At 45.2% G+C, this 27,057-nt stretch overlaps 2 protein-coding genes across 14 annotated transcripts in view; both read left to right on the forward strand.

Moving 5' to 3' along the window:
• Positions 1-12,832, forward strand: part of SEPTIN2 (septin 2) — a 35,434-nt gene extending 22,602 nt beyond the window's left edge. For all 11 annotated transcript variants that reach the window (XM_070620271.1, XM_070620270.1, XM_070620272.1 and 8 more), the window contains 6 exons: positions 3,195-3,296; positions 4,086-4,231; positions 6,273-6,356; positions 7,493-7,550; positions 8,968-9,070; positions 10,744-12,832. In XM_070620271.1, coding sequence (XP_070476372.1) covers positions 3,195-3,296; positions 4,086-4,231; positions 6,273-6,356; positions 7,493-7,550; positions 8,968-9,069 — 492 coding nt within the window. In that variant the 3' untranslated portion in view covers position 9,070; positions 10,744-12,832. The remainder of the gene's footprint in view (positions 1-3,194; positions 3,297-4,085; positions 4,232-6,272; positions 6,357-7,492; positions 7,551-8,967; positions 9,071-10,743) is intronic.
• A 1,474-nt stretch (positions 12,833-14,306) lies between these two features.
• Positions 14,307-27,057, forward strand: part of FARP2 (FERM, ARH/RhoGEF and pleckstrin domain protein 2) — a 110,261-nt gene continuing 97,510 nt past the window's right edge. Inside the window, exon 1 of one of the 3 annotated variants that reach the window (XM_070620293.1) lies at positions 14,307-14,398. The gene's annotated coding sequence lies outside the window, so the exon portion shown is untranslated. The remainder of the gene's footprint in view (positions 14,399-27,057) is intronic. The other 2 variants (XM_070620292.1, XM_070620291.1) reach the window with 2 other exon arrangements.

The following is a 27,057-nucleotide window of genomic DNA, read 5'->3' on the forward strand; positions in this document are numbered from 1 at the left end:
CGTTTTGAGGGCCTACATTTTGACCGTTAAGAGGTTGCATTGCGGTTGTCCCTCAGCCGCTGGTGTACCTCTCACCTCCCAGAAGCTCCTACACTGGTGTCCTCTTCTGTATTATTCTATGAAGCCTCTGGGTGACTCTCTGCTATGTGTATTTTTTAATTATTTGCCTATTTCTATTTGTATGCTCATTAAGAAAGTCCAAACTTGGGGCCAGCCTGGTGGCACAGAGGTTAAGTTCACACGTTCCACTTTGGCAGCCCGGGGTTCACAAGTTTGGATTCTGGGGTGCAGACCTATGCACTGCTTATCAAGCCATGCTGTGGCAGGTGTCCCACATATAAAGTAGAGGAAGATGGGCACAGGTGTTAGCTCAGGGCCAGTCTTCCTCAGCAAAAAGAGGAGGATTGGCCACAGATGTTATTAGCTCAGGGCTAATCTTCCTCAAAAAAAAGAGAAAGTCCAAACTCATATGCTAAATTCTCCAGAGAAGAATTCCTTTAATTATCCACAGAAACAACCACTGTTAAGAGTTAGGTATCTGCGGGCTGGCCCCGTGGCCGAATGGTTAAGTTCATGTGCTCCGCTGCAGGTGGCCCAGTGTTTCGTTGGTTCGAATCCTGGGCACGGACATGGAACTGCTCATCAAGCCACGCTGAGGCAGCATCCCACATGCCACAACTAGAGGGACCCACAGTGGAGAATATACAACTATGTACTGGGGGGCTTTGGGGAGAAAAAGGGAAAAAAATTTTAAAAAAAAGAGGTATCTGTTCTTCCAGAATATAGTCTATTTTTGTTTTTACAGAATGGGATCATTTGTACGTATTATTTTGCCGTTTGACTTTCTAAGACTTTCCAGCCCACAAAGAAAGCTCTCCCTCAGGGCCTTACTCAGTCAAAGCACCCCTCCTCAGAGCACCCTCCCTGCATCACAGTACCCCTGACTCGGTCAGTGCACTGCCCTGCCCACCGCGCCCCCATCAGAGCACTCTCAGCACACGCCAAGTATTTCTTCAGTGTGTTTCTTGGTCTTCCCACCCCTGTCCCTGGGTCCCTGACATCAGGGACCTTTGCTTTGCTCTTGTGTATTCCAAGAATTTAGAACAGTGGCTGGCACATAGTGGGCACTCTGTAATGTTTGTGTAATGGGCATAGTACACATTGTTGTCTCACGATTCCATGTCAGACAAATTCTTAGAGAGGAAATTGATGCTCATGTAAATTTTTGAAAGAAGTCTAAATTTCCCTGCATACAAATTTGTGACACTTTACATTCCTAAAGCCGTGTGTGAGCACACTCTTCTCTCCTCCCCAGAGCAGTCCTGAGTATGTTGCCAGTTGTGGTGAAGTGTTCCCGTCTGAGAAATGGGAACCGGTGTCTTGCTGCAAGTTGCATTTCCCAGTTGCTGATGCGAGTGTCTGTCCTGGTGCTTGACACCCATTGGTGTGTTTGACGGGGTTTTAGAGCCCCACCCCTCCTTTCAGTGCTTTTATTGACTTACAGATACTCATGTTTTTAGACATTGAGTATCATGTTGTAGATGATTTCACTTAGTTTGACTTTTGTGTTTTCACATTTTCCTTGATGCCTTCTGTCATAGCAGAGATTTAAAATTGTATGTGCTCATATTTGTCAGCCTTACTTTATTGTCTAAGTGCCTACCAATTTTTTAGGAAATATTCAGGCCCTTGGAAGAGCCCCTGAAAGCTTAGGCTTTTTTATGCTTGACTCTAAATATTTTGGCAATTCCTGAATAAAGGAATTTCACCTTTTATGGGATGTTACGTTAAATTTTGGAGAGGTTAGGTAAGGGGGGATGTCAGGGTTAGAATGCTTTATACCCATCTCTAGTCCTGTATCCAGAACTCTTAAGGCTTGATTTCAAAGTCTGAAATGACTTGAAATGCTTTTGTACTCATCTCTTTTATCTTGGGCCTTTTTAGCCCCTTCTCTTTATTGGTTTCTTCTCGTGCCTACCAGTGCTCCTCCTCCTCCTGAATCTCAAAGAACCTCCGCAGACCTTCTGAAGCCTCTCCTTTGTTTTATTCTTACTCTCCCCAGTGGTGTGATCTGCCCTCTCCTCCGTCTCTCTCACGTTTCACGTTGTCCAGCTGCAACTCTCTTGTCTTGGGCTCGGCCAGCGTTTCAGTCATCAGTCCTGGGCCTCACCAGCAGGTTTTGCTCTGCTCTCCTAAGACTTGTCTTTCTGCCTGTTTTATGACCTTCCTGTCTTCCTGATCCCTGAGCCAGCATTGCTTAATATTATTTTGATCGTGTTGTCTGCTGCGGCTTCTGCTTTTCTCTTCTAAGAATCTTACTTCTTTTTCATGTGAACTACATGTGTAAACAGGAGTCGTCTTTTTCCTACTAATGAGCTCTTCTCCCAACTTCCCTGTCTCTGATTGCAGTTACCCAGATTGAGAAATCTCTATTTATTTTTGATACATCACTTTCTCACTCCCTCTTCTAATTCTTAATAACCTACTTATGAAATATTTCTCAAATCTATTCTTGTCCCCAGTGTAAGCCCTGTCTTTGTGAGGCCAGCGTAGGAGAAGAGATGGGGTCAGCACACTGCTGGCCGCTTGTTGCCTAGTGAATAAAATGCCGATCCCCAGCCTGGCGTCAGGGAACTCTTCACTTAGTAACCTCTGTTCTTCTGTCTTGTCCTACTAGATGTCCTATTCCAGCCATCCTGGATTTCTTGTTATCCCCCAAACACACCCCCTGTGTCCTCCCCTCCACACCTTGAACAAGATTCTCCCCCTCCCCCGTGCCTCTTCCTTCTCTACTTGTGAGCCTCTCCCTGTTCTCCAAGGCTCCTCGGGTGACACTCGTGGCTCTTCTTGTGCCTGCAGCATCTGGCCGTGCCTTTCCCGTGGCGCTTGTCCTTCTTGAGGCTGGTTGTGGGTGATTTCCTTTTAGTTGCTATGCTGCGCTTGTCGTTAGTCTGTTGTTTTGTACATTGAAGGTAGTGGGGCATTATTGTTATTACTCCAGACAGAGGATCCCTCAAAACACGAGCATAAATACCTTTTCAGCGATTTACAGAATCATTGGAAAACAATTGTAGTAATTGGCTTGATTCTTTATTGGCATGTGGATAATTCTGATATATTTCTAACATGAGGAGTTAGACTTGACTAAAATATTCAGTTTGCTAAAATTACTCCTGGTTTTGTCATTCTTTCAGATTCTGGATGAAATCGAAGAACATAACATCAAAATCTATCACTTACCTGATGCAGAATCAGATGAAGATGAAGATTTTAAAGAGCAGACTAGACTTCTCAAGGTAAGTCTTTCTCCAGGTGCATAACATAAGTTAACTCCTGTTTCCTGTCATCAGTGCATTTGAAAGAGAAAGTGTTGGCAAAGGGCCAAATATTGGAAGGCTTAATCTCCAAGAGATTGGGTAGATTCAGTTACAGCAGTATTTTTGCTTTAAACATATTTCGGCATAGCTGTTACCTAAGGCTTAGAAATCTAATTGCAGGTTTAATTTGTTTTTGTCCAATTTGTCCCACGTGCAAAGTGTCTGCCACTTCCAAGTGTAAAACAGAGTAAAGGAAACCTCACTTAAAGTGCAGTCGGGAGGCCAGCAGGGGGAGCCCTTACACACTACTGCTCCACCTTGTTGCAGCCCCCACGCAAGGATCCTCAGTCACCACCCCAGCAGAAGCAAGGAAGATTTCCTCCTTGCCCAGCAACTCACCCAATGAGAAACCATCACCACCCTGAACTCTCTCCTTCCACCAAGGGATTTTCATTCAAAACAACCTTTTCCAACTTCCTCCTCTTTCCCTGTAAAGTAACGCTCCTCTTTGCTTGCTGGGCTTACCTATGGCTTTTGCTATAGCATCCTTCTCCCAGATTGCTCTTCCTGAGTAAATCATTTTGCTGGTGAAATAACTGGTTGTTTTGTTTGTTTAGGTCAACACAAGTAAAATGTTGTGTACTGCTAGCTTTCCAAGTAACCTTGCAGTAAGCAGTGATGTGCTCACTCCGTGCTGATGTTCTCATGTTCAGAGGGAAAGTTGGGGTTCCCTCTGTGGAGCCTGTGTACCCTCTTATCTCTTTCTAGGCCAGTATCCCGTTCTCTGTGGTTGGATCCAATCAGTTGATTGAAGCCAAAGGCAAGAAGGTCAGAGGCCGCCTCTATCCATGGGGCGTCGTGGAGGTGGAGAACCCAGAGCACAATGACTTTCTGAAGCTGAGGACAATGCTCATGTAAGACGCTCTTGCGTTCCCTTTGGCAGTGCCTACCGTGGAAAGCAGCACTTTGGATTTTGGAGGTGTAGATGTGGCCTCCAAGACAGCTGCCAGCTCTGTTGTGTTTCTGCATTGGGTCTGCCACGGCTTAGTGCAGAAGCCCCCACCTGGCAGCTATCTGTACCGAAATGGCTCTTCCACCTGTGGCCCAAAGCTTAATACACTCTCCTGCTTAAGATCTCTTTTTTCTTTTTCTTTTCTTTCTTTTTCTTTCTTTTTTTTTTTTTTTGAGGAAGACTGGCCCTGAGCTAACATCTGTGCCCATCTTCCTCTATTTTATATGTGGGACCCCTGCCACAGCGTGGCTTGATAAACGATGCATAGGTCTGCACCTGGGATCCAAACCTGCAAACCCGGGCCATGAAAGTGGAGCGCACGAACTTAACCACTATGCCACTGGGCCAGCCCCCTTAAGATCTCTTTTGATTTAAAAGTAGACTAGCCCTGCGCTGTGGTATGGTCCCAGCAAGCGTGTGACGGCTCCTCCTCTGATGAGGAGATGGTCAGATTCACTGCAGCAGCACTGAGCGCCTTTTCCAGTCCCAGCTGGAGTGCGTTCCCACTGCCCATCAGCCTCAGCCTCTCACGCGGGATGGCCCCAGTTAGCCTTGAGATTCTTTACTGGAGTCCGAGCATCCAGAACAGACCTTACTACAAAAACAGACTTTTTTCCTCTAAAAATACATTTCACTTTTAGTAACACATGCGTTGTTGTTGCTGTTGAATAGAGGCTGAAAGAAAGACTGTTGCTAAAATCCGCTAGTTCTTTAATCAGAAGAGTTCAAAGAGTGGCTGATCTAGATAAATTTGGAATAACTGAAAATTGCTCTGTATGCCACATATGTCTCACTTGGTTTAGCAATTTTTAGTGACTTAAAATCAATAAAAGTAGCATTAAAATTACCATTCGAGCTATATCAGATATAATTCACTCACCATGTAAGGTATTAAAGTGCAGCCCCGCCCATCCAGGGATGATCCTATCACAGACCCGGGGAATGTGGAGGCTGAAGACAGGGAGCTTTAGTGTCAGTGTGTGTTTCTCAGAGTAAAGGAGAACAGCCACCCCTTTGCCATCACTAAGTCCGTTTCCCTGATCCTGCGTAAACTCACTCTTGAGTGCTTAAATATTTGAAAAAGCTGAGCCAAAAAACCATAGATATTTCATAAGATGATTAGAAAATTCAAAGTGCTGTTTCTGTTTTATCCAGAATATTAATACTTCATTTGGTGCTGGCCCTGTGGCCAAGTGGTTAAGTTCGTGCGTCCTGCTTCGGCGGCCCAGGATTTCTCTGGTTCGGATCCTGGGCACAGAAATGGCACCACTCATCAAGCCATGCTGAGGCAGCGTCCCACATAGCACAACCTACAACTAGAAGGACCTACAGCTAGAATATACAACTATGTACTGGGGAACTTTGAGGAGAAGAAGAAAAAAAGAAGAAAAAGATTGGCAATAGGTGTTAGCTCAAGTGCCAATCGTTAAAAAAAAAATAAAAACAAACTTCATTTTATGGTCTTCTCCATAGTTGAGGCTAGTTAACTCTTCTGTAAATTTTAAACTTAACAAGTCATGAATATTTGAATTGCATGTTTTCTATATGTTCTTTTAGAAAAACATGCTCTGTTTCAGACTTTGTCTACCGAAAAACTCTGAAGTCTCTTTTTGCATCTGCCTCTTTCCTGTGGTGATGGTCTCCTGCAGAGCTTGGCCGTGGCCGTGGCAGAGGCCCAAGTGGAAGGGACTCTTAACCTGGCCATTTGGGGGTGTGTGTGGGTTGTTTATTGTGGCAGCAAGGAGAGAGAGAGACCTCTATAGATGTTTCCCCAGCCTCAGTGCCTTACCCTGAAATTCCAGTAACTTTGTGTACAATTGATCAAGTAATAAGAGGGGTAACAATGTTACTGATGTTCCTTCCCTGTCCTTGATTGGTGGTGTTTCCTCATGCAGACAGCACTTGCGTGTTGCCCAGCTTTGGTGCATTCTTTTCTCTTTCAGCACTCACATGCAGGATCTCCAGGAGGTGACCCAGGACCTACACTATGAAAACTTCCGCTCCGAGAGGCTCAAAAGAGGCGGCAGGTTGTTGCCCCAAGTCATGCTGTCCCTCTCTCTGTCCATACTGTGTCACCCTGAGTCACACTGTCCCCCTTCCTCTGTGTGTCCAGCTCAGCCTTCTCAACTTCTGAGCAAGACGAGGTGGTTTCCTACTCAGAAGCTATAATGGGATACTTGTTGCTAATTTAATCTAATGGTGCTTTTTTTTTTAACCTGCTGAAGGTAGCTGTAATCTTGTGCACATAAAGAACAGCTTTAGATGGAGAGGCCTGAGGCTTGTATTGGGTACTTTCTCAAAAGCATCACTGTAAGTGGGGACAGACTCACCCGCCAGAAGAAACTGCAGCGCCCTGTCGGGTGAGCAGCAGCTCCGCTGCTCAGCCACGCATGCGGCCACCCCCACCTTTTCTTTTTTACCTCCTAATAGGTTTTTATTTGAGATCTGTATTTTGTGACCTGATTTGTATCTAATAAAGCCACGTCTCTGCTTGGAGTTTAATTAACAAATAAGTGATATACATCATTTATACAAAGAATTTTCTGTATTGTAGTTCATTAAAATATTCACTTTTTTTTAACTGATGAATTTGTACATACATACAAGGTACACATTAAAGTCTACTTTATTGTGTTATTAACTTGGGGACCAGACATGTAAGAAAAGTTTTAGAGGCAGGAAGAAAATCCCGTTCTGAGGAAGCCAACCAGGCTGTCTCCCCGAGACGTGTCATTATGTGAGGAGCTGTGTCCCCGTGTGCTCAGACCGCCTTCCGCCCACCCTCCTCCGCTTGGATACTCAGATCCTGTTCCTTTTTTAAGTTTCATGGCTATAGTCTGTTCATAAAGAATAACTTAGCTTAAAAAAGAATATTCTTCTCTTAGTAGATGTCATCTACTGGTTTTTGAGTAGGTAAAGATGAAAGTGTCATCCCCCTAGTTTAGAGTAAGAAAAATCTCTTGAATTTTCCATTTCATGCTGTTCCTTTTTCATCGTTCTTTTCTTATTCATGTCGTTAATCAGAAAATTACATATATGTGTAATTTGAAACCAATATATTTCTCACAAGTGTAAAATGAAATTATACTTTGGATATCTGTCATCAGAAATAACCAACCATATTTGCCACAATATTGTAATTTTAACTTCTTTTAACTGTTAGAAAAGTGGAAAATGAGGACATGAACAAAGACCAGATCTTGCTGGAAAAGGAAGCTGAGGTAAGTAAAAAAGTACTATTTTTAAGTCTAAAGCCGTTTAGTTTACATTCAAAAATGTTATTTGTGGCTAGCTTGTTATACTTTTGTTTCCTTATTTTTTTGAGAAGGAATATATTACCTGTAACTATTTTATTATATATACATATTTATATACATAATATGCATTTGCTTTACATATATTATCCCATTTCATCTCCAATAGCCATTGAGTCCAAAAAACTTGACAATAGTAAGAGTTTAGTAACATGACTGATTTTTCTAAAATGTTCAAAAATCAATAGTTTTCCTATACATAGATAACAACCAATTGAAAGATATAATGAAAGAAACTGCCATTCACAACCGTTAACAAAAATTTAAGAAGAAACCTTGTGTAGAACTTATACAGGGGGAGAAACTAGAAAACTACTGAAAACAATTTTCAAAAATTTAATAGATATGTAACTTTTTAGGTGGGATGCTCAATGCAGAGATCACAGTTGTCTAGAAATTAATCTCTAAATTTAATGCAATTCCAGCAGAGTTGTGTCTGCTGAGTTCTCTCTTTTAGAGGAGAGTTTGATAAAATAATTCTAACGTTTGTTTTAAAGACTAAGCATGGGAAACAGGAAGCTCTGTAAAAATGTACTGAGGAGAAGAGGCTTGCTTTACTGGTTATGAAAATGTCAGAGGACAGTGGTCATCCTGAGTGTTGGGTACAGGCACGAGAGGCTGATTTTCATCTGGAAATAGGTCATAAGTATAGAAATGTGCTCTGTGGTAAAGGTGGCATTGAGATCTGTTAGAGTTGTGGAATCCAAACATACTGCATAAGTAGTAGCAGAACAGGCCAGCCTTTTGGAAACAAAACTCACATCTTTGGCCAAATTAATTCAATTCAGATCACATATTTAAATGTTAAAAACATAGCTACAAAGTTACTTGGAGAAAATTTAGGTAAATGTTTTATAATACTTGCCTGGAGGCCTTTCTAAACACACAGAAACCATAATGACAAAATTTGATAAGGATAAAGGAGGATGAGCATTGACCATTTGAAAGCTAGGGCCTCGTTGCCTTCCAGAAAAATTGGACCAGTCCCACTGCTCCTTACTGCACATGCCCTACTGGGTAGCCCAAGTCTCGTCCCCACCTTTTAGGTTAAAAAATATCTCTTGTATTGTCTTTCTTTACCTATTTCTTCTATTTATGAATAATTTGTTTCGTACTTGAATTGCACATTCTTGTCATTTGCTTGGTTTGCTATTGAGTTGTTGGTCCTTTCACTGATTTGTGAGAGTTCTTTGAATATTAACTGTCATGTTTTGGGAAAGCATATAAGTTGAAATGTTAGGGATCACAGAACATCCATAAAGAATATTCAGGGACAACAGACCCTGAGAAACCAGTAACATGTCCACACGTCGTGTGTTCACAGCTTCGCCGCATGCAGGAGATGATCGCAAGGATGCAGGCACAGATGCAGATGCAGATGCAGGGTGGGGACGGGGACAGTGGTGTTCACGGGCACCATGTGTAAGGTAATAATAAAGCCTGGAAAACAGGCAGTTGTTACTATGTCTCAACCTGAATATAATGGCAGACACCTCCTCCTTAAGTATGATTCATGTTTTGCAGTTTGAAACTCTATCTTTAACTGCATCGCTGGCCTGAGAGGATGGGAGGAGAAACGGTTGCTCCTAAAAAACAGAAGCTTCTCCTCCACTTCTCTTGTCTAGTAAAGATTTTTCATATTTTCTAAGCTTGCAAATAGGATTAACAATAGAAGAAAAATTATATATTAAAATAACTTTTATTAGTCCTATAATTAGAAATTTATTAGAGCTGAAAACATTTCTTCAAAGAGAATTTTTAAAGTGTTACTAAAAGAGCTTATACAGACCAAAGATAAAGATGGCTTGAAGGGGTGAATTATGCCAGGTAGGTCAGCATTACCTGGATGGAGACTGCTGGCCTCCCACTCCTCACCACAGCTCTGCTCGCCCGATAGTAGTCAGTGAATCACACAGATGTCTGGCCTCCCTGCTTGAACAGAATCTGTAGACACCGGGGAGCTAGGACTAGGAAAAGGCGAATGTTCCCTCCCCTACATCCTGTGGACAGGTGGGCATTCAGAGCTGTCCAGGTGGCTCCTGTCATCACCTCCCAGAGAAAGGAAGGAGAGGTAAAGTCAATAAAGACCACTTGCATGGGGTTAGGGTGGAGACAAACCAGCTCTATGAAGAGAGATGTTTGGGGCTGGACAGAGAGAGTTTGAGCTGGCACAGATCTGGAGAGCAGAAGCTGGGGGTGTAGGAGGAGAGTCTCCTCTGCAAGTTGGGGACCTTATTGTAGAGGCACCGGAGTGTTGATGAAAACAGGGGAGTGATGTGATGACATGAGTGACTTGAGTCTTAGTTGACACATGCAGGATTGAGGAGACAGAAGGCAAGGAGCTGGGAGGTTCAGACACCTGTCACAAGTCCTCCACCTCAGATGGACAGGTCATGAAGGAAGGACCTGGAGAGGCACTGGTCAGCAGAACAAAGCCCCTGCCCTTGTGTGCTTTACTGGGAAAGGTTTTAGTTGTGAAACATACGCACAAAAAGACACAGATATGTATGTACAGTGTGACCAGTTACTAGGGAAGGTGGTTGCTTCACTTTCATCGTCATGTTGAAACCTCGGAAGAGTCCCAAGAGCATGTGCTGAGTTCATACTTCACCAGTGAGGACATCGATGCTGTGCGATACTGTGCCTGTGGTCATATAACTGGTTGAATGACAGGCCCTCCTGACTCCAGGGCTCGATGGTGCATAGGCAGCTTTCACAGCTGGCCGGGAACTGGTGGCACAATGCAGAGAAACGGGGGCTCCTGAGGGCTGGGGCTCATTTGAGGCAGGAGGGACTGACGGGTGTTTGCTCCTTTTCTCTGCTCTTGCTGCTGCTCTTTTTAAAGCTTTGGTTACGGAAGTATGAAAATTCTCTGGGTACATAAAGTTAATTTATAGTTCTGCATACTTTTCAGTTTTGCAGTACTCCCGATTTCCAAGCACCTCATAAATGACGTTTTCATTAGTTAACTCTCTGGTCACATTAGCGATACCTTCTGCTCAATTTGTGTCCTTTGTTACACAGAAAAATAATGCTATTAATGGTTAAAGCAGCAAGCACTGCATTACTCCCATTTAAATGTGTCGTTTTGTTTTTCCAGGAAATACTTGGCGAGATAAAACATTCAGATGAGCAACAGAGCTGCGTTTTCAGATTGTTGAAGGGGGGCCTGTCCACGTCTTACAGTACCTGTGCCTAAGAATTTAATTTTTTTTTAACTTTTGATGTGTTATTTGTATGAAGTACTTTTAACATTTGTATTTCATTGCTATGTTAGACTTTATATTTTGTGAGGTGAACTTTGCATTTTCATTTTTCTTCCACCTTTACTAACCACTAATGTTAGAATTGATTTCCAGGGATCAGTCAGCATGTATAGTTAATACTGCGGGGTTTTTTATTTGGCTGGCCTGAACAATCCTTGAGGAGCACTCTTGACTGATTTTTAGAACATTCAGATTTACCCAGAATGTTCCCGAGTGGTGGAGACAGGGGCCTCGTGGCGCAGACCTGGTGCCGGGCCGTTTGCTTACCAAGCGGCACCGGGTGCAGATTCTTCACTTCCTCGCTTCTGTTTGAGCTCAACACCTAAAACCAGTTTTGCTGCTATAATTCAATATTGTTAATTCATCTGCACATTTATCTGTTTACCAAATGAAATAGAATAGGATTATCTAATGAGATACATGTTTATACTTAAATAGCTTTTTGAAAAACAGGCCTTTGGGGGAGTGAGTTTTAAGAAGTCCCTGGATTCTGCAGCTAGGTCACTTTTTAACCACCGTGCAGAGAGATGGCCACAAGCTGCTCTTTGTAGCGCCCTCCACGGATCCCAGCCCGCCTCTGCTTGGGAGATCAGCGCATCCGCGAGCTCCAGTTTTCATATTGCAGCTGAGGTTCTTACCTACTCAATAAACTGTTTTTACTCAACTAAATTAAAAAGTAACTTTTTAAGGAAAATTAACAATCTATTCAGAAACCAACCTTTTTGTATTTTCTACTGCACTTTGACGTATTTTCTTTACTGCAGGTGTAGAAGATCTGCTTCAGCAGTGGGAATCGGGCTTGGTGGGCGGGCCTCTGAACCGAGACCTGTGATAGGCCTTGAGGCCTCAGTCCTGCAGCCCGAAATGCCGACCGGTTTCCCCAGTTTGGCTTTCCTTCAACTGTTTCTTTTTTGAATGGTTTTCTGAAGGGAGGCAGATAGCTTCGATTCTTTTTTTTATGTGCAGACTGTCTCGTATATTTTCAGCCACTGTCATTTCCTTTATTATGTGTAATACAAGTTTCTCCATGTATCGTGTAAGCATGAAAGGCATTTCAAATCTGCACCGTGGGCTGGTTGACAGGTGCCACCAGTGGAAGCCGCACCTGGTCTGTTTTCTGTGCTCTCTGCCCTCGCCCTTCCCTTTCCTCGTGTGTCTCCATGTCTTGCACTCCAAGGGGCACTGATGCTCCAGAGCTTGCTTTTTTCCAGCATTTCTGCTGACATTGGGGAATTGGTCCCCAGAAAGTGACAGATGAAAGGAGACCTGGAGGGAGCAAGGTGCTGGTTCAGTATTTTCATTTTGCTGTAACAGGAGGAGTTGAGATGGAAAAAATGCTTATTAATCCAAGAATGAGGAGGGTTTTTTGTTTTGGCCAGACAAAAAAATAAAATGAGAGGGTAAAAAGACATTAGTTACAAAGGTGTACTACAGAAAAGAATCGGTGTTATTGCTAACTTTGCCTCTTTGCTGTGGCGTCATTGTGAATGGTCAAAAGCTGGACGTTTAGGCACATTGTGCAAAGTTTTTACCAAGAAAAAGTGTCCTGTTACTTTAGAGTACCTCCATGCAGGGCCAATTCTTTGGGTTGTTTTGGCATTTATTAACTATGCTAGTAAAAGCTGTTGGGGGGGGAGCATTTGCAAGTGGTCAGCGTAATCCCTGTGTGTTGTACGTTCGAGTGAGACTACTACTCAGGGCCAGCTGCCAACTAATGATGGTTATGTGGGGGTGGGTGGACCTACACTATTACATTCTTAAATCCCCTTTTGTTTGCTACCCAAATCTAAATACTTTTGCTAATAATTGCTCTTTTACTAAGAGATAATCTTTACCTATAGAAATTATTTTGAAAACTTACTTTACACAGCAATTTTGTATCCATGAAACTAACCTTTTATCAATAAAGCACTATTGTTTAGATATTGAGTAGTCCTCATTATTGCTTCTTTACAAGGGAAAGCAGTAAAGTCTTCTGGGAAAGGTTCAAAGCTCTGCAAACATCTGGATGTAAAATCAGGAAGAATTGTTTGCACCAGTAACATCAGCACCCAACGACTTTGCGTTGACGATCCCAGCCCCAAGGAAAGAGCCATAAAGACTGGAGAGGAGTTATTTACAGGTGATCTGATCACCTATTTAAAGTGAAAGAATGTCTGATAAAAACAAGAGTTGATTGATATCTGCTCACTAACTAAAAAATGTATTGGGAAAAGGAAGATCTCATTCACTGTGGCAACAGTGACCAAAACCTGGAAATACAATGACTGACTGAAGTAGAGCTAAGAAGAGAAAGATAAAGAAAGTTCCTACAGCTTATTAGAAGACGGTTGTAAAACCTGGACTGTAAGCGCGATGTGTGTGGGTGGACGGCCCTCTTGCCGGCTCCACTGGCCACCCCAGGGACCTACCGGGTGGGCCCGTTTGCCTCCTTCCTGAGCCCCTGCCTAGACCCCTGAGGAGTGAAGCTCCCGCTGTCTCTAGTTCCTCCTCTCCCCGGGTCACCCGCCCTTCTGACTGGCTCTGCTCTGCGCGGTCCCCACTGGCGCCGCGCACCTCTTGGGGGTCGTCCTGTGGTGTGTGCACGTTCCCGGGGGCAGCGATGACAGTCCGCAGGGTTCTGATGGCGGGGCTAGTGGTGGTGTCTCTGGGGGCCGGTTAGGGGGAAACCTGGAGGGAGCGATGGGGGGGGCCTCTTCGCAGGCCTCAGCTCCAGAGAGGGGTCCCTGCCGAGCCTCAGACCCTGAGGCGGCCCCGCGGGGAGCGGCACTTCTCCGAAGGCAGAAGCACAGGCGTTGTGCCCTGGAGGACAAGCCCACATCGATCCTGGATATATCCCCTCGGCAGCCAAGTGGGGGCGTCGGACAGCAGCTGGTGCCAGGATCCGGCTGGGAGGGCACGTTGGGCGGGATCTTGAAGGATGTCTAGTTCACTGATCCCCTCCAAGGATAAGCGGTGTGTGTTCCTGCGAGTCGCGGTCCTGGAAGGCCCGGGACGTGGTGTCACGTTTCCATTCCCGGGTGGAGGTAGCGAGGCTAGAGGGCGACCGCGAAGGCTGAGAGGGCCGTGGGCCTCCTCCCCAGCGCGCCCCGCCTCCGCCGCTGCACATCCTCGAGTGGCCCTCAGTGCCCTTAGGCCATTGTTCCGGTAGCCCTAGGAGGAGTGCAACGGGTGGGCGTAAGAAGGCTGGCGGCCTTGGGCTGGGGCGGGGTGAGCCCCGCGGGGAACCCCGTCGGGCCCTGGGAGCTGAGTCCCCGCCCCTCCTCCTCCGTTCACCAATCAGAACTCGGTGCCGCGCTTTCAGGCCTCGGGCTGCGGAGGCCCCGCCCCAGCGGTCAGCGGGCCAATCGGCGGCGCGTCCGCGGGGCGGGGGCGGGGCCCCGGGCGGGGGCGGGACGGGGCGGGGGCGGCCCGCGGGCAGTCGGGAGCGGGCGGAGCGGCGTGGGACTCGGAGGCCGCTGCGGGCGACGGCGCGGGCCCGGAGGGCCGGTGAGGACGCGGGGCCTGGGTGGGCGGGCGAGGGCGCGGCGCTGGGCTCCTCAGGCCGAAGCCGAGGCCCCGGGCAGGGCGGGCGCTGAGGCCCTCAGGACGGCGGTCCAGCAGAGGAGCCAACGCCCGGGCTCAGAAGGCCTTCTAGGGCGGCGGGCCCCGTGCGAGGAGGGCCCGTGTGTGGGGAGGCTGCCCGCCGGAGGCCGCGGGGCGGGCGAGGAGGGTCCCGCTGGAGGCCCGGGGTGTGCCGGGAGGGTCCCGCTGGAGGCCCGGGGTGAGCCGGGGAGGGTCCCGCTGGAGGCCCGGGGTGTGCCGGGGAGGGTCCCGCTGGAGGCCCGGGGTGTGCCGGGGAGGGTCCCGCTGGAGGCCCGGGGTGTGCCGGGGAGGGTCCCGCTGGAGGCCCGGGGTGGGCCGGGGAGGGTACCGCTGGAAGCCCGGTGTGGTCCCGGGAGGGTCCCTCGTTGAGGCCTGGGAGGGTCCCAGGTGGAGGGGCGGGCTGCGAGGGTCCAGCTCGGAGGCCCGGGATGAGCCGGGGAGGGCCCAGGGTGAAGGCCGACAGGTGGACCTGGGAAGGTCGGGGCGTGGAGGCCGGTGGGATGCCCTGTGGGGTGTCCGGCGTGGCGACCCGCGCAGAGCCACGGGTGGAAGCTCGCACTGGCGTGTAATCACGCCCTTCTTGGCCTTTCCTTAAATTGTATCTTAAAGGTGCGAACCTGGTGTTCGGTGTTCATGTTTTTACTACACTAAGATCTTGAAATACTCCTAAGGCCGTGGGGAGCGTCCTAAAGGAAAACCATGAGAACTGGGACGAGAATATGGCCCAGTGCATCACACAAGCACCTTTTCCATTTTTGCTGGCGACAGCAGCCTCTCATGGCCTTTCATATGCTAGTCAGCAATGGCTGTGAAAACAAGGCTTGTTGAAGAGAATAATGTCAATACATAGTGTAAAGATAGGATGGAAAGATGTAAATCCCAGGGCTAAATCTTTAAAGGGTGGTTTTTCTCTCTGCCTTTATTTATTTCCATCAGGTAGCTTTGGCTGGACCACCGTGGAAATGTTTGATAACCATGGGGTGGCACTGGGTTAGAGTGTTGGTTGTGTGTAGACTGAATTACAACAAACAACACAGATTTTCTCCCTGCCAGAGAGTTGGAAGAATATGTTCGAGGTAGACCGATGTGGAACAATCTTTACTTGTAGGCCAAATATAATTTTAATTTTCTGTATCTGTGAGTTCCTGTACCCCAGAAGTCACAGTTCTGTGTGAAGAGTTGTGAAGCGCTTCCTGCCTGTTTTTTTTTGTTTGTTTGGTCCTCAAAATCTGCAAAGAAGCCGTGGCCAGGTTGCACAGCCCCATTTTAAAGTAGAGAAAGTGGAGTGACTGGTTTAGGATGGTGCCCTGGCCGTGCCTCTCTGCTGCACGTGCTTTATTGCAGATTCTCACTGTGCAGTTCGCACTGAGCCGTTTCGACTAGATGCTGATGTGCAGTTTCCTGAACTGCCAGAGTTTGCTGGCTCATTTGCACGCGTGAACATCCTTTCCCAGTGGACTTCCAGGTTCTGTCTGTACCAATTCTTTTTCAAAGAGGAAGTTTATCTGATGTGTTCATATAACTCTGCTTCAGGTTCCTTATCAATAAAATGGGGTTAAAATTTACCTACCTCACAGGCTTGTTGTGAATACTGTCAGTTGAAAGCTGTTAGCAAGATGCCTGGCACACCGTAAGTGCTTAAATAAATGTTAGCCATTATATTATCAGGTAGAAGAGTAATCCGAGTGGACAGTAGAGAGAAAACTAGGCAGTATTTAAGCAGAGTTGTCCTGCTTGCAGGGAAGGATTTGAACTCGATTAACCAAGCGAAGATTGATGCATGGATGATTCCGTGCAAGCCCTTTTAATTCCATATGGCTCCAGGACTTCTGTTCCATTCCTTCTTTCCAAACACTCCTGCTTCTGGTTACATCCACACCTCCTGTGTACTCAGACAGCAACAGATTTTTCTAAGTGCTGCTTACCCTTTCAGGTTTGTTCCTGTTTTTCCTTCACCCACTGTCTCATCAGCTTGCCAGCTCCCCTTTTCGTTCAGTGGGTCGTGAGCTTCCTGCACACAGCATAGTGTTAGGTGTACAGGAAAACCCCACCATACAGTTGGGTGTTGAGCCAAGGTCACGCTGGTGGTATTCTCTGAGATCTGGATGTGTAGAGCATCTTTGGACTGTAGCATATTTTTTGACTCTAGGTTTTACCTTAGCAACAGGGAGTCAAAAAAGGTGAAGATTCCACAAAACATAACATGATAAAGCCGAGTGTTTGGTGGGTTTCTGGGGATCGGTAACTTGGGTGGTGATTCTGTAGACTGGTCTAATCCTTTGGAGAGCAGCTAGCAGTATGTGATAAAGACTTTGATTTTGGAATCCCAGTTTTGAAAACAAACTCTGCTGTGTAACCCCTGTGTATCAGTATGAAAGAGTACTCCACAGCCAGGAAACATGCCTGGCAATCTCATTCTTGTCCTTGCCTCCTAACAAAATTTGTATCATTTTGATCCATGGAAGTATGTTCAAAAACATGCCTTAACGAAAAAGCAAAACAGTGTTACACAGCAATTATACTGTTATAAAAATATGTGGTAACGTGGACAAGGATCAAGGGAAGTTAGAGTGCTATAAGTAGTTTCATTTTAAAATCGTGGGATTGTTTTCTCCCTAAACTGATGTTTTGCTTTATAGCCATTTTAAAATTCAAAAAGATATTATAATGTTGTAGGATGCAATGGTGAATCTCCCTTCATCCTGTCTCTCCCCAGCTTGTCCTTCTTATTGCTATTGGCATGAGATTACATCAGACCTCTTAGGTTGGCCCCGGAGATCCCTCACAGCCCAGCCTTGCAGGCATCCTCCAGGTCCCAGCCACACTCAGCCTTTCACACTTGCCCAGCAGTCCCGAGTCTGTGCACACACTGCTCTTTGCCCAGCTGGTCTTCTTTCCACTGCAAGGCCCAGCATTGACTTCATGCCTGGGAAGCTTCTCTGGGTCACGCTGGCAGTGCCCTCTTCCTCGGCGTTGCCTCATTCCTTCTGCTCTCTGTGACTGCACTTGGGAGGTGGTGCTGGCCTCTTATCTAGTTGTCTCCCCTTCTAGATCTTTATGTGCCCTGTGCTTTGCATGTGGGGTCTCTTAAACCAGAGAGAAGACAGCACAGCCTGAAATCAGGGTGGGGTTGAGGCCACCTGCAGAGCTGAGTGACTGCCAGCAAGTCACTAACCTTTCTGAGCCTGAGTTCATTGATCTATATTATGGGAACTGTGAGGATTAAATGAGATGATGTGGGTGAGGATATGGTGTGGCCTCCCAGCTGCGGTCATCACTTGGGACACAGTGGCCATTGCGCTGTGCCCAGGACCTTCTTTAGGCCTGACACAGATGCTCACTTCTTATTGAGGCCTTCCCCCTCCCTCTCTACCCACCAGAGGCCTGTCTGCTGTCCTCACTTCACTCTCTCCATGGCCCTCACCACCATTTAACATACTGTCGTCTTTGTCTTATCCCACTATAATGGGAGAGATTCTCTCTGATAAACTCTCAGATCCTTAAGTACTTAGACTTACTTGATGGAGAAGAAGTGCAAATAAATGTTTGAATGAATTAATCAAATTTCATCTGGGACAAGGGCAGATGCCAAGTTTTGTGGGACCTGAAGCTTATACAATTTGGGAGAAGGGGCCTCTTTAAAAAATAACACAGTGTTACAAATAAAGATTAATTTGGGAAGTGAATATTTATTTAGAATGAGAAAAGTAAATAAGTTACATATTTGAAAAGGCTGACCACTAAATCTGGAAAAATAGCATATTTGTTAGTTAATTACCTGATACACCTTTGTAAGACTTTTTCTTTGGCTGTGTACTGTTTAATTGCCTCTTTGCATGACAGAGAATACTGTAGAAAGAATTCAGTGATTCCTTAGCATAGTTGATCATAAATTTTTGTTATTGGTAGGATGCGTCAAACATGATTTCACGTATAGATATCTTTGCTGTTTCTAGTACAGGTACAGGTGTGTGTCTCAGAAAAGCAGGCATTCTGATAAATTCTATTTTGCACGATTCTATTCAAAAAAGTAAAAAGATCTGTGATACATTTATAATTATACTGCTACATTATCAATTATTTTTCTCTCAGGAGAGAACTACAGTTTTGACTACTGAGAAATGAACTCTTCGCTTACATTTTAACGTGTCTGATGATAGTTTTCTCACAAATGAGCATCTGGCTCCCATATTTCAAATTTGTTGCTTTCGCACGGCCCACACACTTCTGGCCAGGCACCATTGAATCCGCCCCCAGTGCGGCAAGGCCCCTGGCGCTGCACATTTGTCTGGTAAACTCCTGGCAGACAGGCGCAGTGAGTGATGGCAGAAGCCATACCTGCATTGAGGTGGCTAGTAATAACTTAAGTGTACGCAGAAGTAGCTGCAGACAACATAAATGTATCCCATAACCCAGACCAAATGTGTTTCCAACTCGCTGTGCCCTTAACTGGATCCCAAAAATGCCAAGAGCCCTTCGTAAGCTACCTGACATAAAGGGAAAGAGGGATGGAGGCATAGAGTGGAAAGAGGCAGCCGTCTTAATTGATTGCAATTGGAGTATTTTTTGTAAATTGTACAAAAGGCTGTGACCATAGGCACACTTTGCTTAGGGCCTTTCCTGGGACCTTAGAAGGGGCCAGTGCAAGTGAGGGGCCCAGAAACTGGCAGCAGAATAGATTTATAGTCACACTGCTTTTGCGTGGGGCAGTTTCTGGCCCTTGGCTTGATGCCAGATAACAGTAGAGGCACGTGGGGTGAGGGTGCTCAGTGCATCTTCCAGCGGCTAGTGGGAATGTGTTTGGGAAGGAGGAAGCAACACTGGGTAGTTTTGCAAATTGTTTAAATCACTAACTCTTACTCTTTTGTCTCCTTCACGATTAAAATCCCAGTCACTTTGGTAGTTAGTAAGATGAATGTTGAGGGAACAAGTCTCCATATCTGAACAGGAAATCAACTCCAGAGTGTTTAAGAATATTAATTTTATTTTAACTGAACTATTTTACAAAGAAGAACAAGCACAACTCCTAGAGGAGACACAGAGGTTATTCCTGCTTTCTCTTGGGAGGTGAGCAATGGCATGCTGTAGGTGACCCCCACCAGTTAAGCCTTCTAAAGCAGGTAGTACTTATGCAGTAGTCTGCAGAAAAGCCATCAGGTTTCAAAAGTAATGTGTGCTCATCACTGTAGACAATTTGAGAAATGCAGAACATTGGAAATAAGGAAATAAAAATTGCCCCTCTTCCCTCTCCCAGAGATAACCACTGAGAACATGTTTTCAAATGCATGGATGTCAAGTTCTGGTTTGGGGAAGATGGAGTAAGTGCACTGCACCCCATGTCTCGCACTGACCATGGCTGGGAAGCCTGGACGGCTGCATGGAGCATCTATTTGAGGACTCTGACAAGTAAATGGTGACAGGCAGATTGGAGACAAAGGCTAGAATTTGAAGTACACTTCTACCAGCAGTGAGTTTCCTGGTTTTCCTCCAGCAGTCCCAGCCTGGTCTCAGGGTATCCAAAACCCAGGGCTGGGCCCCAGCTGCAACCAGGGAGAAGCCTTCCAGTTTGGGCTCCAGGAGAGAGAGTGGGGGAAAGCCACCATTTTCTCTCCTCTCTCTCCCTGTCCTGCAGCTGGTTCTGGGGCAGCAGGAGCCTGCAGACACCTAAAAATCTGAGGAAGTAGCGGGGAGCCACTGTTGCTTCTTTCTCTGCAGCTGGGTCCCAGGCAAGGGTGCAGCCACAGGATGTGCACCAAAGAGCAGGATAACTAAAGCCCCAGGTTTCTGGCTGGAGGACTGAGAAGGGGAGCCCCAAGCCACTGGAAAGTCCACCAGGGAGATTATGGAACAGGAGGAGCTCAGGAAAGTGACCCCTGAAGTTGCTTATGAACTTATGGGCTCAATGCCGAGCTGTGCACACATGGATCTGACCTTGAATGGCTTACCAGAGACTTTGGGAACTTAGCTAAGGGGTAGACCACTGCCTGGAAACCAGGATGGCTGCTTGGTGATGGTGTACAGGGAGGAAAGAGCCTCTGAAGATGGAGGTGACGCTGAGACCATAAGCCACAGATGGCGAGTCGGGATTTACAGACTGAAGCCAGCCAGGCCGGTGCTGCTAAAGCAAAAGTACCAACATTCTCCACAGAATTTAAACAAGACCCAGAGTCGCATAACAGGACAATATTAAAAATGTCCAGGATACAATCCAAAATTACCCAGCTTGCACAGAACCAGGAAAATACCACCTCTCAAGAGAAAAGACAGGCTAAAGCCAAGATGATGCAGATGTTGGAATTATCTGACAAAGACTTTAGGATTGGCAGAATTTTGGCCCCCATGACCTTCACCCCTGGTGTTACTTCTGGGGATATGTTACGTTACATGACAAAAGCACTTTGCAGATGTAAATAAGAGTACTGATCAGCTGTTCTTAAAATAGTGAGGTTATCCTGGATTATCCAGATGGGCCTCTCTGCTTACATGAGCCCTTAAAAGTAGAGATCTTTCTCCAGCCGACAGCAGAAGGGGAAGGCAGAGATTGGAAGCATAAGAAGGCCAGCACACTGGCTCTGAAGATGTAGGGAGCCACAGGCCAAGGAGTGCAGGTAGCCCCTGGAAGCTAAAAATGACCAACAGCTGATTGCCTGCAAGGACTGGGGGCCTCACTTCTGTACCCAAACAGAACTGAATGAGTCTGGATGTGTGTTCTCCTGCAGAGCATCTGGATAAGACCCCAGGCCAGCTGACACCTTGACTTAGACCTTGTGAGACCCTAGGCAGAGAGCTCTGCTAGTCTACACTGCACCCAGACTTCCAACCCACAGAAACTGAGATAATAAAAGCCTGTTATTTGACGCTGCTAAGTTTGTGGTAAATTGTTAAGGCTGCAATAAAAAACTAACACACACTTTAAAGCAGCTTTTATTAAAATGTTACGAGAAGTAAGAGTACTCTTGAAATAAGTGGAAAGATAGTCTTGCCAAAAAAAAATAGAAGATATAAAGAAATAAGTGGTAATTTTAGAACTGAAAAATATATAACTGAAGGAAGTGACAAGGGAAAGAGTGAATTTATAATGCATGGATGTACAATTTTTTAACTCATTTTTTTTGTTTTTTAACCTTGAAGAATTTGCATTATGGTATATTGGACCAGCAGTCAGGACACTGGGTGCTAGTCTCACCTCTCCACAAATTGGATCTGTGTTCTCAACAAGCAGCTTCATTCCCTGGTTGTGATATCCCGTGGAGACTAAGGGACTGGGCCAGCATTTCATAGTGTGGGAGCCTCACACACTCCCTCTCTCTCAGCTATGAACTGTTCCAAGGGTTCCTTGGATCTTTATGTACATCAAAAATTGTTGCTGGAACTGTTTTTTTTTTTTAACTTATGGAAAATTCCAAATACAAAAGTAGAGAAAACAGTATATCAAACCCAGCTTCAGTAATCAACATATGGGCAGTGGTTTGGGTTTGGTCTGTAGTCCCCTCCGCTGAGCCCCACCTCCCTGGATTCTTTTAATCCTAGACATCATTCTATTTTATCCATAAATACTTTAGTGTGTATGTCTAAGAGATAGGGGCATTTTTCCCCTTTGCATACATACGATATTAAAACACCTAGAAAATTAACAGTACTTCTTAATATTATCCGATATTCAGTTAGTGTTCAGATTTCCCCAATTTTTCCATAAATATTTGATTCAGGATTCAAATAAGGTCCACACATAGCATTTGGCAGAGAACATCTTTTAATTGTTTCTGTTTCCCCTTGCTTTCTTTTATAGCCATGTATTGAAGAAATTAGGATATGCCGCATTCTGGTTTTACTTGTAGTCTTTTTAATCTTTAGGATATATATCACGAGTGATGTAGAAAGAAGTCACTGAGTTTTAAAGTCACTTGAAGTAACTCTCTTTGTAGTTTAGCCTCTGTACTAATGTACAGTTAGGATCATTTGTTTCATTGTGCTTGAGTCTTTAGGGCTTTTTTAAAACACTGATTTAATTTTGCTTTTAATCAGGTAAAAACATTTACAAGGTTCCCACATCAACATGACTAAACACGTATATTAGAAGCACAGTTTCCAGCACTGTCTTTTCAGAGCCCCCCCATAGTTAACTATTTTCATTAGTTTTTAGTTTATCCTTCTATTGCCGTTGTTTGAATATAAGCAAACGAATATGTGTACATTCCTCCTCTTTTAACAAAAGTAAGTGTTCTATGCACCTGCTTTTGCAGCCTGCTTCTATTCACTTTCACACCAAAGGAGCATATGGAGATCTTCCTGCTTTTGTTTGTGAAGATTTTAATGTTAAATTGGGCAGCTTCATACCAAAAACAAACAAAATGTGTTGAGAATCAGTCAGTTATCCAGCTTCATTTCAGCTCTTAAAACTTTTTTTTTTTTTTTTTTGGTAAGGAAGATTGGCCCTGAGCAAATTTCTGTTGCCAATCTTCCTCCTTTTGCTTGAGGAAGATTGTCACTAACATCTGTGCCAATCTTCCTCTGTTTTTTTGTGCATGGGATGCTCCCACAGCATGGCTTGAGGAGCGGTGCGTAGGTCCACTCCCAGGATCTGAACCTGCGAACCCTGGGTCGCCAAAGTGGAGTGTGTAACTGGGCCCACCCCAGCTCTTAAAACTTTATTTTTCAGTGAATAGAATTTCGTTTAACATAAAGTCAGAGCACCTGATGGTAGAAGGCCTAAAATATTGACATCTGTTTGGTGTTCAGCAATTCTTTAAAAAACCTAGGGAGTAAAAGTAGAATTGTAAGGTTTGCTAATATTGGTTATGTCCAAAGTCATCTCTTTGGACCAATAATCTGTGTTTATATTGCAGTGCTGAATTTGTCTATGAGTGGTCTTCCTTTTCTTGCAGACATTTAGCCGCTATTTCATATGAGGAGGTAGGAAGGAAAGGATAACATGATTTTATGAGGTTTATTTAATTTTGGGCTACTAAATACTATAAATTAGTTGGAATCAAGAACACATCTTTGGGGCGGGCCCCGTGGCACAGTGGTTAAGTGCATGCGTTTCGCTTCCATGGCCCAGGGTTTCCCAGTCAATCCTGGGTGCGGTCATGGCACCGCTTGTCAAGCCATGCTGTGGTAGGTGTCCCATGTATAAAGCAGAGGAAGATGGGCATGGATGTTAGCTCAGGGCCAGTCTTCCTCAGCAAAAAGAGGAGGATTGGCAACAGATGTTAGCTCAGGGCTAATCTTCCTCAAAAAAAAAAACACATCTCTTTTCATTTTCACATTGAGCTGTCTTATCACAGAGTCACAGATTCTTAGAGTTGAAAAGGACCTGATTAGCTCCTCCCTCCCTCTTCATTTTCCAGAATAACAGCCAGGGCTGGGAGTGCTGAAGTGACCAGCTTATTCATGGCAGAATGGGAATTAGACCCCAAGGCTGCTGCCTCCAGATCTCCGCCCCTGGCTGCTCCTGCGTGCTTCCTCGTGTCCCACTAGTGCCTGCCTGTTCACTTGGCCTTTTATCACAGCTTGGTAGACACTTTCTGTTTTCGTGAGCTGCCCTTGCAGCAGCAGAGGCTCTTGAGGTTGCTGCTGCCCTTCCTGGTGTTTGCAGCACAGCCTTGCCTGGAGTTCAGGTTCTCCTCGGGCCGTAGGCTTCGCACAGGTGACGTAGCATCCCAGAGCGCCATGGAGCCGCGCGTGCAGGCGAGTTCTGCAGTGCCCTTCTCCCCAGGCTGTGGGACCAAAGTGGACTCTGTGACGCTCTGGCCGTGTTGGCTTCCAGGGGCCAGCGGAGCTGTATCCTGGGGAGGAGGTGTGTGTGCATAGCCGTCCATGTTCACGCAGGTGCGGGTGCCCCTGCCAGCCCTCCATCTGGCCAGCTGTTTCTCATTAGCTCTTTGAGTTCTTGCTGTACAAGTTTTAATATTTTTTCCCCAATTCCTTACATTGACTGAATTATTCAGTTGCTTAAAAATACTTAGTTGCTAAGAAAATATCAGTCATGCTTATTAGAAGGGGAATTAAAAAGGATCCTCTCTTGCTACCCTGTAGTAAAGAGGCAGTGCAGCCTGTGGTGGAGGAGCTGGGTGAGAATTCCATTTGAATATTATCAGCGATGCCAGTTCATTCCTAACACTGCTGTGGATTTCAGGCATATTAGACAAGTGCAGTGAAATGAGAAGTGCCATAGTCTGCTTCCTTAGTGTAGAAAGATGTTTTTGATCCTCCTGAAAGAGGCAACCAAAACTGTTTCAAGGAAAGTGGATTTTCTTTTTAGCACAATGGAAATTTTAGCCAGTTCTCTTTACAGGGGCCAGTGGACTGTGCTTTTCCTGGGGAGCCACGTGCTGATTTTCCAGCAGATGGGGGGAGGTGGCCAACTCCAGGCTGGGCTCGAATCCTGGCTCTGTCACTTCTGAGTTATGTGTTCCACGGCAGACTTTTCTTTTTTTTTTTTTTTAATAGACTTTATTTTTTAGAGCGGTTTTAAGTCACAGCAAACTTGAGTGGAAGATACAGAGATTTCCCATGTGCCCCCTGCGCCCCCACATGCACAGCCTCGCCGTGCTATCATCATCCCCCCAGAGTAGTACATTTGTTACAGACCATTGACACGTCATCACCCAAAGCCTTGGCAGACTTTTGAGCCAAATTTTTCCAACTTTAAGATGGAAATGACATATCACAAGGTGGTTTTTTTAATTTTTCTTAAATGAGAATATATGCATAGAAGGCAAGTTTAAAGTAGGTAGCACTAAATGTCAGTAGTAGAAATTGTCTCCAGCCACCAGAAATAATTTCAGGAATGAAGATTCAAAGCATTTCATTCACATGGAAGGAAGATGGGAAAATAAACTGGAGTCCCCAAAAGTCCCTGGTTCTTTACGCCGCCTCTTCCCTCTGGGCTTCTGAAAAGGTTCTCTGGCAGCACAGAGAAGTGGACAGGGGCTAACATCTGACCTTGGGCTGCCAGGACTACACAGCACTTGGTGCGTCAAGGGCTGTTAGTGGTCTTGCTCTTCCTAGTCTGGCTTCCATTTTGTTGCCTTTTTAGTATTTATAAGCACACAAAGCAAAACAAAGTAATTTCTGTTAGGTTATAATTTGTGTAAAATAGATTCAGTGCGTGCATTTTTCCTTTCATTTTTTCCCCACTGTCATGCTGAATTAAGTGATCAGGCTGTAGCTCGTTTCTACAGTAAGTGTCCAGTTATGCTGTTGTTCTAAAATAGATGGAGAGACTTTGAGATTAAGGTTAACTAACATTCACGGCATTGGGGTTACATACCAATTTTCTATTAAGCGTCTTACTTTCTAAGCTTTCTTAATCTTAAAGCCAAGAGATTATTACATAGGTAGCATATGCCACATTACTATTGTGTGATAGCAGACGGATTTTTGGGGGAATATCAGCAGGGTACCCCTTGGGATCATTTCCTCTTAAGTCCCTTAGATGACCTGGAACAAGAGCATCTTGTGGCCCTGAGTCTCAGCTTAAGCTGTATTGATGTCTTACTTTGAACTAGAGGAAAATAACTAGGTTGTAAGTTTGCTACTCAGAAAGTGTACAAACCTGCAAAGGTTTCCTCTTGTGAGCTGTTTTAGTATTCCTTGAACCAAGAAAAGTGTTTCTCATTTGTCTTAATACGTCTTTCATTCCTAAGAGAGATGAAGCAATGATAAATTATAAGTGTGCTGTCTTAGGGGCCAGCCCCATGGCATAGTGGTTAAGTTCGCACGCTCCACTTTGGTGGCTGGGGTTTGCCAGTTCGGATCCCAGCGTAGACGTACACACTGCTCATCAAACCATGCTGTGGCAGGTGTCCTGCGTATAAAATAGAGGAAGATGGGCACAGGTGTTAGCTTAGGGCAAATCTTCCTCAAAAAAAAAGTGTGCTGTTTTAAATGTATTTTTATTACAAAACACAGATATAGAAAAACTGCATGAGGGGCCAGCCCTGTGGCCTAGTGGTTAAGTTTGGCATGCTCTGCTTCAGTGGCTTGGGTTTGTTTCCCGGGGGCAGACCTATACTACTCATTGGCAGCCATGCTGTGGCATCGATCCACATACAAAGTAGAGGAAGATTGGCACAGATATTAGCTCAGGGTGAATCTTCCTCAGCAAAAAAAAAAAAGGAAAAGAAAAACTGCATGAATCAAATCTATGGCTTAATGAATTGTAGAGTGAACACTGTCCCTATCAAGCTCTAGAACTGTGCTGGACACACCAGAGACCTCTTCCCTGTACCCCATCCCAGGGATGGACCCCCATCTCACCAAGAGGGACCACTACCCTGACTTTTCTAGTAGTAGCCTCCTTGCATGTTGTTCTTATGGTCTTCTCACCCAAATATGTCCCTCTGGATGCTATAGGTTAGTCTTGCCCATTTTTTTTTTTTAGAAGTATGTGTTTAGGTATGGCTTTTTATAATGAGTATAAGAGAAAGAACTGGAAGAAATTTTTGCATCTAAAATTAAGAAAAAGTAAAAGAGAATTTCACAGTGGAATAAATAAGAGAACTGACTTCTAAAAATGTTTTCTGGTTGTATATATGTTTTCAGAATTGTAGCTTTAC

This window comes from Equus przewalskii, chromosome 5, assembly GCF_037783145.1.
Source record: "Equus przewalskii isolate Varuska chromosome 5, EquPr2, whole genome shotgun sequence".
Taxonomy (NCBI): domain Eukaryota; kingdom Metazoa; phylum Chordata; class Mammalia; order Perissodactyla; family Equidae; genus Equus; species Equus przewalskii.